At 33.0% G+C, this 12,869-nt stretch overlaps 1 protein-coding gene across 2 annotated transcripts in view; it reads right to left on the bottom strand.

The window, feature by feature from the left end:
* STAG1 (STAG1 cohesin complex component) overlaps positions 1-12,869 on the bottom strand; it is a gene marked incomplete at its 3' end in the record, with an annotated part of 421,944 nt that overhangs the window by 11,812 nt on the left and 397,263 nt on the right. For both annotated transcript variants that reach the window (XM_082655685.1, XM_082655684.1), the window contains exons 24-28: positions 11,908-12,082; positions 10,051-10,190; positions 6,862-6,963; positions 4,051-4,199; positions 3,157-3,285 (exon numbers count right to left, since the gene is read on the bottom strand). In XM_082655685.1, the coding sequence (XP_082511811.1) occupies positions 3,157-3,285; positions 4,051-4,199; positions 6,862-6,963; positions 10,051-10,190; positions 11,908-12,082 (695 nt within the window). The remainder of the gene's footprint in view (positions 1-3,156; positions 3,286-4,050; positions 4,200-6,861; positions 6,964-10,050; positions 10,191-11,907; positions 12,083-12,869) is intronic.

Below are 12,869 nucleotides of genomic sequence, written 5' to 3'. Positions count from 1 at the left end.
TAAAACTGCTCTAAAAAATTAAAGTTAAAATAAATAACATAGATAAATTAAATCACATGTTTTCCTGTTAGTCTGGAAGACTGTACATGGCCCAAGACTGCCCTTCTCAGGAGCAATCAGTGAGGGACCTTCTAAGCTGCCGGTCCCCTGGCTGACCATGGGGCAAAGTAAACAACCTGAACTGTGATAGCAGCTTTCAAAAGCCACACCCACATCCAACAGTAAAAATCTAACTTGCTAAGGAGGTTTAAGCACAACCTTTGATTAATAAGGGGCTGACACAGGCTAAATAATAAAAAAACAAGGGAAAAAAAGATCTGAGTAGGGACAGCAGAGGCTGCATACTGCAAGAGAACAGACCTCACAGAGTCTGTTACTCCAAATAAATGACCAAGCAATCAACAACAACTATCTCTAGGAGGATAAAGAATGAATATCAAGAGTAGCTAAATTATTATTTTACAATGTATCACATATGCAATATATTAACTAAAATGGTCAGTTTGCAACAAAAAATTATGAGACAAAGAAACAGGGAAATGTAATCCATATGTAGGAAAAAAACCCCAAGCAATAGAAACTTGGCCCACAACTGCAAAGCAATTATTATACATATGTTCAAAGAACTAAAGAAAACCATGTCTAAAGAATTAAAAGTATAATAACACTATCTCTCATTAAATAGAGAACATGAATATGAAGATAGAAATATAAAAAAAAGAATCAAATGGAAATTCTGCAGTACAACAATGGAAATTAAAAAGTCACTAAAGGTGCTCAACAGATCTGAGCTGGCAGAAGAGAAATCAGTTATCTTGAACACATATCAATAGAGATTATGTAATCTGAAGAGCAGAGAGAAAAAAAAAATGAAGAAAAATGAACAGTGCCTGAGAGAAATGTGGGATTCATTAAGTACACTGACATGTATAATGGGAGTACCAGGAGAAGAAAGGTGTAGAAATAAATGTGAAGAAATATGGCTAATCACTTCCAAATTCGATGAAAAACACGGATCTACACGTTTTCAAAGCTCAACAAAGTCCAAGCAGGATAGCTGCAAAGAGACCCACAACCAGATGTATCGCAGTGAAAATGATGAATGCCAAAGATTAAAAATCTTGAAAAGTATCCATAGTAAGAGAAAAGTAACTCATTACACACAAGGGAACTCCCAATAAGTTTAAAAGCTGACTTCTCATCAGACACAGTAAAGGCCAGAAGGAAGCAGGATAACATAGTCAATGTGCTGAAAGTAAAACGCTATCAACCCAAAATCTTGTATCTAGAAAACTGTATTTCAAAGCTAAAGATGAAACAAAAACACTCTCAGGTGAACAAAAGCTTAGAGAATTTGTTGCTGGCTTACTTGCTTTTCAAGAAATACTAAAGGAATTTCTTCAGGCTAAAAACAAATCAGAGAGTAATCTGAATTTACAGGAAAAAACAGAGTGCTGAAGGTAATTACCAGGTAGTCATAAAGGACAATATAATTGCATATATACTTATCTTTTGTCCTTTTCACTGATTTTAAAAAGCAATTGTATAAAACTATGCATTGCTCTGTCACTGGAACAATAACATAGAAATGTGTATTTGACAATGTACACAAAAAAAGTGTGTGACAGCAAAGATGTATTAGAGTAAGGAAATGATAGCAGATGGTATTTCATACCCACAACTATGAAAATAACTAAAAAATATAATTAAAGATCTCTGAAGGAATTAAAATGTTACAGTAGAAAATAGCCATTTAATATAAAAGAAGGCAATAAAAAGGGAAAAACAAAGGCACAGACATATAAAAAATAGAAATTATTATGGCAGAGATTGTTTCAAAAGAAAAAACATGATCTAACTACAGGCATGCCTCATTTTATTGTGCTTTGCTTTACTGTGCTTTGCAGATACTACATTTTATACAAATTGAAGGTTTGCAGTAACTCTGCATTGTCAAGATGATGGTTAGCATTTTTAAGCAATAAAGTATTTTTTAATTAAGGTATGGACACTGTTTCTAAGACATCATGCCATTGCACACTTAACAGACTACAGTGGAGTGTAAATATAACTTTTCTATGCACTGAGACACCAAAAAATTCGGTGACTTGCTTTACCTATTACAATATTTACTTTCTTGTGGTGGTCTGGAAGTGAACCTGCAATATCTCTGAGGTATGCCTGTATATGCTGTCTATAAGAAACACACTTTAGATTCAAAGGCAAAAAGACAGAAAGTGAAAGGATGGAAAGAAAGCTATACCATGCAAATAGTAACTAAAATAGAGCTGGAGTGGTTACACTAGTATCAGACAAAATAGACTTTAAGAGAAAAATTACTAGGGACAGAGGAGAACATTTTATAGTGATAAGTAAGAGTCAATCCACCAGGAAGACATAACAATTATAAACATATATACAACTAACAACAGAGCCCCAAAATACACATGAAGTGAAAACTGAGAACTGAAAGGAGAAATAACAATTCAGTAAAAATAGTTAGAGACTTTAATACCCCACTTACAGTAATGGATAGAACAAATGAACAAAAGAAAATAGAAGACTTGAACAGCATCCTAAAGAAAACTATAAGCGAAATGGACCTTCAATCTTCTTGAAACCAGTCAAAAACAAAATAAAACTAAAATATAATTAATATAAAAGGAAAGAAGAAAGTGTTCCACAATAGTTAAGCCAGTGTTCATAGATCTTTGAATTAGAGAATAAGAAATCATTTCCACTTGCAAATTCTAGGGTACTGAAAGGTAAACAATCAAAGAAAAACTATACAAAAGTCTGAAAGAAAATTATAGTCCCCTAAAATAGGGGTCCCCAACCCCCAGAGTCTGTTAGGAACCAGGCCGCACAGCAGGAGGTGTGCGGCGGGTGAGCAAGCAAAGCTTCATCTGCCGCTCCCCACAGCTCACATTACCACCTGAACCATTCCCCACCCCCACCCCCCATCCATAGAAAAACTGTCTTCCACGAAACTGGTCCCTGGTGCCAAAAAGGTTGGGGACCGCTGCCCTAAAACAACCAATCAGAGCCTAAGTTACCAAGAGTAATTATATCTAGATGATTTTTCTCAAAAATTAAACATTTAAAATTATAATGGTGTCATGATAAAAGCCACTTGTCCTGCAACATGCAACTTACACAGTCTTTTTGTCTTGTCGAAGAAGTTTAGATGAAAATTCACTTAGTACTTCTAGGAAAGCCAGATTAGGAGGCGGATATTCTTGTCCTTTCTGATTTTGGTATTTAAAGGCAAATTCTATGCCATCCCTGAAATAAAAGAAAATATTGTCTTATTCTTCCAAATAGCTAGTATAGTTCTTCAATGGGCTAGAATTTCAAAAATAGTTGGGAAGGCAGCAAAATCATCACTGAAGGTAGTAAAATCTGACAAATTCAAATGGTAAAATAATGTTAATTTGTATGACACAGTTGCATAATAATATTTAATTTTATTATTTACAGTGGAAAACAACTTATATTGTGAACATGTATTTCACAACTTATATTGGGAAAAATAATAAGAAATAGCTAAACACCCACAAAGCTAAATTCCTGTGTAGCTTTTAGAGATAACAGAATACCCTGGAAAGATACTGAGATTGTTAGAAAATTTGGTTCTTAGAGCTGGTCATGGTACCAAGCAGGTGTCTGAGTTTTTGTAAGATACTTAAAATTTTTTGTCATTCAGTTTTCCATTATGAAATGAGGTGTCCATTATGAAATGAAGTTGCACAGTGCTTTTAAACAGATGTCTCCCACAACACTTTCTCACCAATAGACCAGATAAGAACATCCTGTTAAACTTTCCTTTCTATACTTTATAAGATGAAAAAATGTGTGAAGTAAGTAACTATTTTTCAAATTAAAAATACCCTCCTGGTTGAGAATCACTAGATTAGACAACCTCTAAAGTTCTCATAACTTGAAAATTCTAAAATTTGTCACTTTAAAAATTGGTCATATAATAGTTGTTTCTGGTAAATTCCAGTAAACCAGACTGTATATAACAGAGTGTTTATTTAGCTCACTCACTTGTGAAGCGTGGCAACTGCTTCTCGTGTCTTGATCTGGTCCAATCCGAATGTAAGGGCAAAGCGACGTGCCAATTCTTTAATGCCACTTACATGGGCAGATGTCCTATCTAGGTTGGGACCTTGCTCTTGAACAAGTTCATTAAACAACTGGTAGAAAGAAAAAAAAAGAGGAAAAAACCTATAGTTAAGAAATATTTATTTATTGTTAGAATAAGTAATATAATTTAAAAATATTTAAAAGCCATATGGTAAAACACATATTTCCCTCCTTGTACTAACAGTAGCCACACTGTTCCCGTTCTCCAAGTCATCTACTATTTCTTGAGCTCATTTTCATGCTAGTTGTGTGATTAAATGCAAACCGAATTTTTTACCAAAAAGGAACACATTTTGGGTTGGGAAAAGGAAATATGTTTACAAAAATATACTACGTATTCATAAACATCTATGTATTCTTTTTGTTGTTTTCACAGGAATGGTAATATATGAAATACAGGGTTCAGAACTTTGTTTTTTGACAAGAACATTATGTAAAAGAAGACCATTAAGATACAGGGGGTGATTTTTCCCACCCAATAAAACAAAATATACAAAAAAGTTCTTAAACTGAGTGAAGAGGTTTTATAATTACATAGACATTACATATATTGTATCAAAATAACAGAAACAAAACTCTGGAGTACTAAAGAATATAAAAGCAATCATCATTCTGTCATCAAAGTCAGACACTTAGATTATCTGCCTTCCCTTCTATTATGAAAGACGGATAACCCAAGCTTTCATCTAAAGCCACTCCCTGCTTATGTACTGAATCTCCCTGTCCTTTACCTACTCAGTGGTTTGGTCCTGAGCTACTGCTTTCTCCTGAATCCATTAACTATTCCCTCTCTGTTAGATGCATGCACCTTAAAAATCAAGCAAACAATCCTAACTTCTTAATTCCATCTCCTCTGCCAGTTACCAACACGTTTTTCTCATTCTCTTTACACAAAGATCCTGAGTATTGTTTACATTTGTTTTCTTCCTCATCTCCCAATCTCTCAATACACTTTAATCGCACCATTTCACTGAAATAGCTCTTATCTTCTATTAATTATGTTGTCTACCATTTTAGGTTTCTTTAGCAATAGACCAGCTTAAACTACTTACTCTGCCATGACTAGAAACAGCAGTTCTTCCAGAGATTTTCAAATTTATACATAGATAATTGTTAATAAATTCTTAAACTTTAAAATGTTTTCACAGATAATTGTACACAATAGCCTTAAACTTTAAAATTTACATTTAAAATAAATTACAAAGAATATATTTCACTGTACGAATATCGAAGTAAAAGTTCTCTTTTCTCTTTCCCATTATATATCATTCTTCTCTCCAAAGATAATCAAGGTTAAAGTCTGAAATGTGACTAATTTAGACACATTAATATATAAAGTGACTAATTTAGACACATTAATATATTACATAAAGTTTTAACTTTTACATAAATGGTACTGTACGATATATTTTATCCTGAAACTTGCTATTTGTCACTTAATATTTTGTCTTAAAAATCGTTTAGCTACTTCAGAGTATCAGTTTATTTTAACCATTCCTCTGTTGATGGACATTTAGACTATTTCCAATTTTGCAATATTACACAGACTGTTGCAGTACAACATTTTTCACATATACGTTTTTGTGCACACCTGCATGTATCTATGTAGATACCTAAGTAGCAAAAGTACTGGTTTAAAAGGAATGTATACCTTAAATTTTGAAATATACTGCAAAATTATATTCCAAGAAGGTAAGAGCAATTGCTTTCACAAGGGATCTTTTCTTGCCACATCTTTAGCAATCACTGGTATTATCTATCATTTTAATTCATGCCAGTCTATTTGGCAGTGATAAATGTCTCCTTGTTTCAATCTGTATTATATTAATTATTAATTAAGTTATGCCTCTTTTCATGTGTTTACTGCTTTTTAAATTTTCCTCTTCTGAAAAGTGGCTTTTCATTTGCTCACTTTTCTACGGGATTTATTTACCTTTGTTACTGATTTGTAGGATTTGCTATGTATCATTAAAAATATTTTCCCACAATCTGTCACTGTTTTTTAAATTTTGTTCAGAGTGCTGGCTGATGTATAAATCTGTGTAAGTATATATATATAATCAATTTTTTACATTGTGGCTTCTTTCCTTGAGGACTTCCCTACTCCAGGACATAAAAATATCCTTTTATTTTCTTATAAACTTTTAATTTTTAACATTTATATGTAATCCACCTAGTAGTTATTTTGGGTGCATGTTATGTAGGGCTATCACCTATTGAATAGGCCCGATCCTTTCCCCACTGACCTTTATCATAGGCTAAATATATACATACATACCTACAGCCATCCCCAACTCTCCCATCTCTACGTTAATCCTAGGCATTTACTAGAAATCTTATTTAGGCAATACATGTGACGTATTTTCTTCTTTGGATACTATTGTTGCCCCTTCCCTTATTAAATACTTTAAAAATGTATTTTTAAATTTTTTCTTTAAAAATGATTACTTTTAAAATATCCAATTTGGCATTTCATCTGGTCTAAGAATAGATCACCTTAGGATTTCATCTATTTGAAATGTGAACTATAGGACTGTCTTCCTAAAGAAAATACACATAACACATCTTTGTACCAGAAAGTATCCATAGTAATGTATTAATGCAATGACCTAATTTAAATGAGGTAAGATACCTAGCACATAATAATAAGCACATGGAAGTGCTCAATAATATTAATTTTACTCTTCATCTCTTTCCCTTCAAATTTCTTACCTGCTGTAAACTGAGAATGAGGGTCTTGGCACACTGAATTTTATCAATCTGCCTGGTTTTACTCAGTGTTTCCTTAATAATATCACCATAGTCATTGTAATACTGTGAGAAAAAGAAAAAAATATAGTTTTAAAACTGTTGCTATTTAATGAGATAAATAGGCTGATGAAAGAAATGGAAAGGTGAGTACAGAGGTGTTTAATTTTTCATCTTAAAAACCTAATGAGAGTTAAAATATATTGTCTAAAGTTAAAGGAATACACATTTGATAGTTAAAATTATGAAATAACTAATAATAATTAAACTAAAAAATTGGTAATTCCAAGAGGAGAAGAAGTGATATAGGTGAGCAAAATTCCTCATTCTTTACAACATGGATTCAATAGATTTAAAAGGTGACAAATCAAGAAACAGAACTCTGACAGAAACATCTTAAAGAGCTAAAATCAAAACAGTTAAAATTGCTTGCTTACTTCTGGGGAGTAGGCCTAAATAAGGGGAAGGGCAGATTACAGTAACAGATTTAAGTTTTCACTGAATACTTTTGTGCACTCATTATCCCCCATAACATGTCTATATTTTACCATTATAAAAAATAAAAACACTGATTTCTTCAACAGTGATTAAGAAAAATTCAACTAATTTCTTTATAATTCAACTTTTGGATACAGGATTTAAAGAGTTTTCCTTGTGAGTAAATAATTAGGAAAAACTTTGAGACCATTAAATCTGGATGTTACTTCCAAGCTAGAGCATAAAACCTACAACCTATGTAAAGAAGTGAGTATATTAGCTTGACAACTGGATTTTTATAATCTTTAAGAAGACGGGTATACTTCCATGATGTGAAGTGCAAAAAAAAAGGGTAAATGTCTCGAAAGAATCATCCTTTCAGTGCAATTAAAAATTATCTCAATGCAGATAAAAAGAGAAAGATATATGAGAACACTAAAGTGGTTCGACAGGTAGATCAACAATAAATTCAGATTTTTAATGATCACATAGAGAAATGAGGCAGAAAGCCAAATAGACAAGGATGTATAATAAAGAATAGCAAACAACAATTAAAATATTCACAAAAAGATTAAAGCCTAGAAAGAACAGAGGAGTGTAAAAATTGCTATGGATGATAAAGCTTATTTCTTGAAACCAAGACAGTATTGCTAAGGGATGACAAGGAAAACCATATTAAGCTCATATTCATCTAACCAAACCCCGTTTCGACATTACTTTTGGAAGCCTTGTCTGGTTGCTCACTTAAGTCTCTATTTGTGCTTGCTTTGTAATTTATACATCTATCTCTACAGTAATCATGATGAGGCTTTATGGTTTAGTGGAAAGAGCTAAGCTTTGAAGCTAGGCAAACCTAAAATCGAGTGCCAGTTTTTGCTACTTTAATAGTTGTGTGGGGACTTCCCTGGTGGTCCAGTGGTTAAAATTGGTCTTGCAATGCAAGGGACACCAATTCGATCCCTGGTCAGGGAACTAAGATCCCACATGCCGCGGGACAACTAAGCCCGCGCACTGCAACTACTGAGCCCGAGCGCCACAACTAGAGAGCCTGTGTGCCGCAACTGCAGAGCCCATGCACTCTGGAGCCCTTGCACCGCAACCACTGAGCCAGTGCACTCTGGAGCCCGCATGCCACAACTAGAGAGAAGCCTGCACACTGCAATGAAGAACCCACGCGCTGCAACGAAAGATGCTGCATGCTGCAACTAAGACCCGACGCAGTCTGTAAGCAAGTAAGTAAGTAAATAAATAAATAATAAAAAAAGGTTGTGTGGATCTTCGAAAGTTAACCTCTCTGAGCCTTAATTCCCTTATCTGTAAATGATGATATTATTTCCTAACTCACAGAGTTACTGTAATCAACAAAGATAATATAAAAGCTTTAGAACAGTGTCTCAAATATAAATGGCATAGAACACAGGCAGCTATTCATTATTAGCATGTTATATTATGTTTACATTTCAGTTTCTCTGTTAATCTGTAACCTCCTTAGTGCTGAAATCATGTCTTATTTAAATCCCTGGCTACTAACACAGTGCTCATCACACTGCAGTTGTTTAGCAAAATATGATGACTTAGTTACTATGTCATAACTAGAATTGGACATAAACATGTGAATCAATGGAATACACAATATTCTGAACATGGGCAAAATAAAATACTGTGTCTGACACAAGAACAAGGCCAAAATACATAAACTGAGAAGTGTGCCTCTTAGGCTATATCAAAGATTTTTGAGCACTGCTTTTTTTGTGGTTCAGAAACAAAATGTAGCTTCTGGAAAGGAGAGCAGCCAGGAAGGCAACTACCTATCAAAATCCTGTCATATAAAGAATGGTATAAAACCTTTCAACATCTCTTTACCTCCCTCAGGAAAAAAATCCCAAGTTCTCACACAGCATATAAGGTCTACCCTGTCAGTTTCTTTAAATCTTACCTCTGGCTCCATTCTCATAAGCAATCTATGTTACTATATCAAATTACTTGCATTTCCCCCAAACAATTCATTGCTTTGTACACGAAGTCCGATCTGCCTAAAAGTCCTCCTACTACTTTTTTGCTTGACTGGCTAATTTATGCTTATCGTCTCAGACTTAGTTCAGAAGGCACTTCTAAGCAGTTTTCATTAACCCTCATATTTCTTAAGAGTGGGGTATCTGTTTTATATATTTCCAGGAACCCCTATACGTACCTCTGTTATACTGTATAAATGCAATTGTCTAATTACTTGACTATTTCCAGCTTTAGACCACTTTGGAGCAGGAATTTAAAAATCTTTGTAACTTGAGTGCCTGGCAACACAGTAGTAGGCATACTTATAAATATATCTGAAGAGATTTCATAGGGAAGAGAGTTAGCTTTCTTCCGTAAGAGTCCATGGCCTCATGCAAATAAAAAGGCATTCTTTCATATAAATGTAAGCAACTCCTACTTTATGGAACTGATATAATAGTATAGAGTGATAAAAAGCTCATATATAAAATAGAGGAATTTTAAATATGTCAGAAAATCATCAATAATATTTAGGTAGGAGCTGTCAATTTTAGCTTATTCATCATTCTTTCATTTTTAATTGCAAACTTCTCTGCTACTAAAGTGGAGGGAGAAAAATAAGAATATGAAACTACTATCTTAATAAATAAACATCCCATTTAAAAAAAGACTGTAAAACTATACCTTCATGTAGTGTTTAAAGATGTCTGCAGCTGCATGCATGTCAACAATATCGTAGATGATAAGTTTGCTGAAGGCAGCAAGTAGATTCCTTCTCTTATGTAAGGCCTCAATTTTATTAGCTTCGTCTTCTTCATCACCCTCTAACCACAGAAAATAAATTACTTATGAACTTTGGCCCTTTATCCAAGGTAAAACAATGTAGACAATCTGCATAATAAAAAACCAGCCTATAACTTTACAAATAGGTACAATTCAGTTTTAGATGGGCTAAAAACTGTTAGTTATACTGATTATTTTAGGGTGCTATATTTAGTTAAACATTTATTAAACACTTAGTAGGCACTAAGGTTTCTGTCTTCTAGGAGACTGTCATAGCAAAGATTGAGTAAGGTAAACAAACCATATAGATTTTTTTTCTGATACTTTTGTCATAATAATACTGTTGTTCTGTTTACCTTTAAAATGCTGTCTTCTCTTATCTGAATATTCCTTATGTGCTAATGTATTTCTACAGAGAAGAAATTTCTAGAAATTTTTAAGACACAGGGAAAAAGTTTTCTTTTAGAAAAATATATGGGGAGTAATGGAAGTTATATGGAGGAGTTAGTTTTCAGTTCTTGTCCTAAACATGGTTACACTGTAAGCTGAGAAAGTATATTTTGCAAACTATGTTAATGTAATATGCATTTTTTTAAACAAAACCTTACCAAATGCTTTCAAACAAGTAGTCTTTATTCCTCAAGTTTTAGATTCTCAGGCCCTATTGGCTTATCTATTTCTAATCCCAAGAAAAATTTCTCCACAAGGCCATAGACAATAAAAGTTAACACATTTGTTTCAGGCTCTGTACTGACTCTCTCATGTTTTGGCGTGCCCTTATTTAGGGACAGTGTTCTTCCTTCCCTTCTTTGCGTGTATATATTCATAAAAAAACTTACTCTCAACTTCTCTCTTCCCTTTCTATTAACTGGTCCTGCTGTGAAGCATCAATGCTTTGAGAAGTTGGAAATCTTTTTGCTTAAGATAAGTAGAAGGTAAATTTTATCTCCTGAGATTAATATGAGCTCAAAATAAAGATCCTTTGTTCACAGCCCAGTATTTTCTAAAATGTTCTATTAAATAAAGAATATTCTAATAGCACCAAGTAGATCTGTGGATCTGATATGCCACAGATCTTAGAGATTATCTATTTCACAAATAACCTATATAATATTTATTTATAATTATTTATATTCAGTCTAATTTTACTAAGTTTTCATTCTGCAGGCTCAGCACAATTTTGACTGGTGAGGTTTGATAACATTCTTTTAGCACTTAGTATCTTAGAGTCACATTTTGTTAATTTAAGTAATATATGATCACTACTCAGAAGGAGAAAGGAACTCAGATGCTTTCCTTTAGAAAAATTGTGAACCTGGAAGCAGTTCAATTAGAAAAAAAACATCTATCCTAAATATACATTTTACATATGTGGGAAATGACAAATGTACACAATTATTTATTATAGCATAGATTATAATAGCAGAAGATTGGAAACTAGCCAAATATCAATATGAGATGAATAATATAAATTATACTCTATTTAAATAATAAAATACTATGTAGCTATTAGAATAAGGAAGCTCTGTATGTAGTGATGGGGAAAGATCTTTAAGGTACTATGTTAAAGTTAAAGCAGGGACACCTCACTGTGTATATTTTTATCCTTGTTGGTTTCTTAACTACATGAATGTATTAACTTTTTTTTTTTAAGAAAAAAACTGTAGTATTTTTTAGGATTGAATTTGAAATTTTTTCTCATATCTTTTGGGGTTGGTAAAACAAGATCAATATTGACAAAATGATAGCTACAAATACCCATGCTCTGGTTCTCCTCATCTTGGTCAATGAAAACATGATCCATCACAAAACTGAGGAGTTCAGACTGAAGTCCAGTATCTGGATTAAACACCAAAGGCTGAAGGCCCTCCCTGCCACCTGTCATTAATTGGTGGCTGAAAATCATCAATAGATCACAGAGTAACATGAAAGCCTGGAATGCAAAGGAAATTCATCAGTAAAATATTGTACAAATGTAGCTATAACTACAAATCAATGTTAATGAAACTATACTAAATTAAATACAGCTCAATAACAGTACCATAATAGAAATTCTGAGTATTCAAATTGCAGCTACTTAATTTTAATTTCCAAACTGAATAAAATTATTTTGTCTCATTACGAACTAGTCATACTTAAGACTCTCCACCCCCCTAAATATAACCTGCTTCTTTTACTTGGCTGTATTAACTCAAAACAGTTGATTAAGAGATTTTTGACTTGAAATTATAAAAAATGAGTTAAACTCAACTCTGGAAATACAAAATTGATATAATAAATTAATGACAGATGTTACAAATCAATCTTATACTGCATAATCAAATAATAAGCATAAATCTTAAGACAAACTGTATAATTCAACAAATTACAATGTAGTACTTTAAGTCTGTAAGCTTCTATTTTGGATTCTTCTTTAAAAAATCTATTGTAAAATGAAATTTTTAACAGTAGGTTAAATTGAATTCAAGGTCATTCACATAAAAAACAGTGTCTGAAAGCTTCCCAACAAATGTAATCACATAAAGAAACTTTCAGTATATTTCCCCATAGAGAAAGTATTATAGCTATGTTGCCAAATTTATCCTATTTAATGGATGGTACAAAATAAACTTGTATCACCAGTTTATTGAAACTGAAAGATTTTGTTATGGAATAACTGAGGGCTCTGATGCCTCAAAACAATCCACTCACCCCCTTCTAAAAATTGACTTCTATGGGAA

This window comes from Grampus griseus (genome assembly GCF_964374135.1).
Source record: "Grampus griseus genome assembly, chromosome: 5".
NCBI lineage: Eukaryota > Metazoa > Chordata > Mammalia > Artiodactyla > Delphinidae > Grampus > Grampus griseus.
The sequence above is the reverse complement of the archived record's forward strand: the minus strand, read 5'-3'. Positions and strand labels throughout refer to the sequence as shown.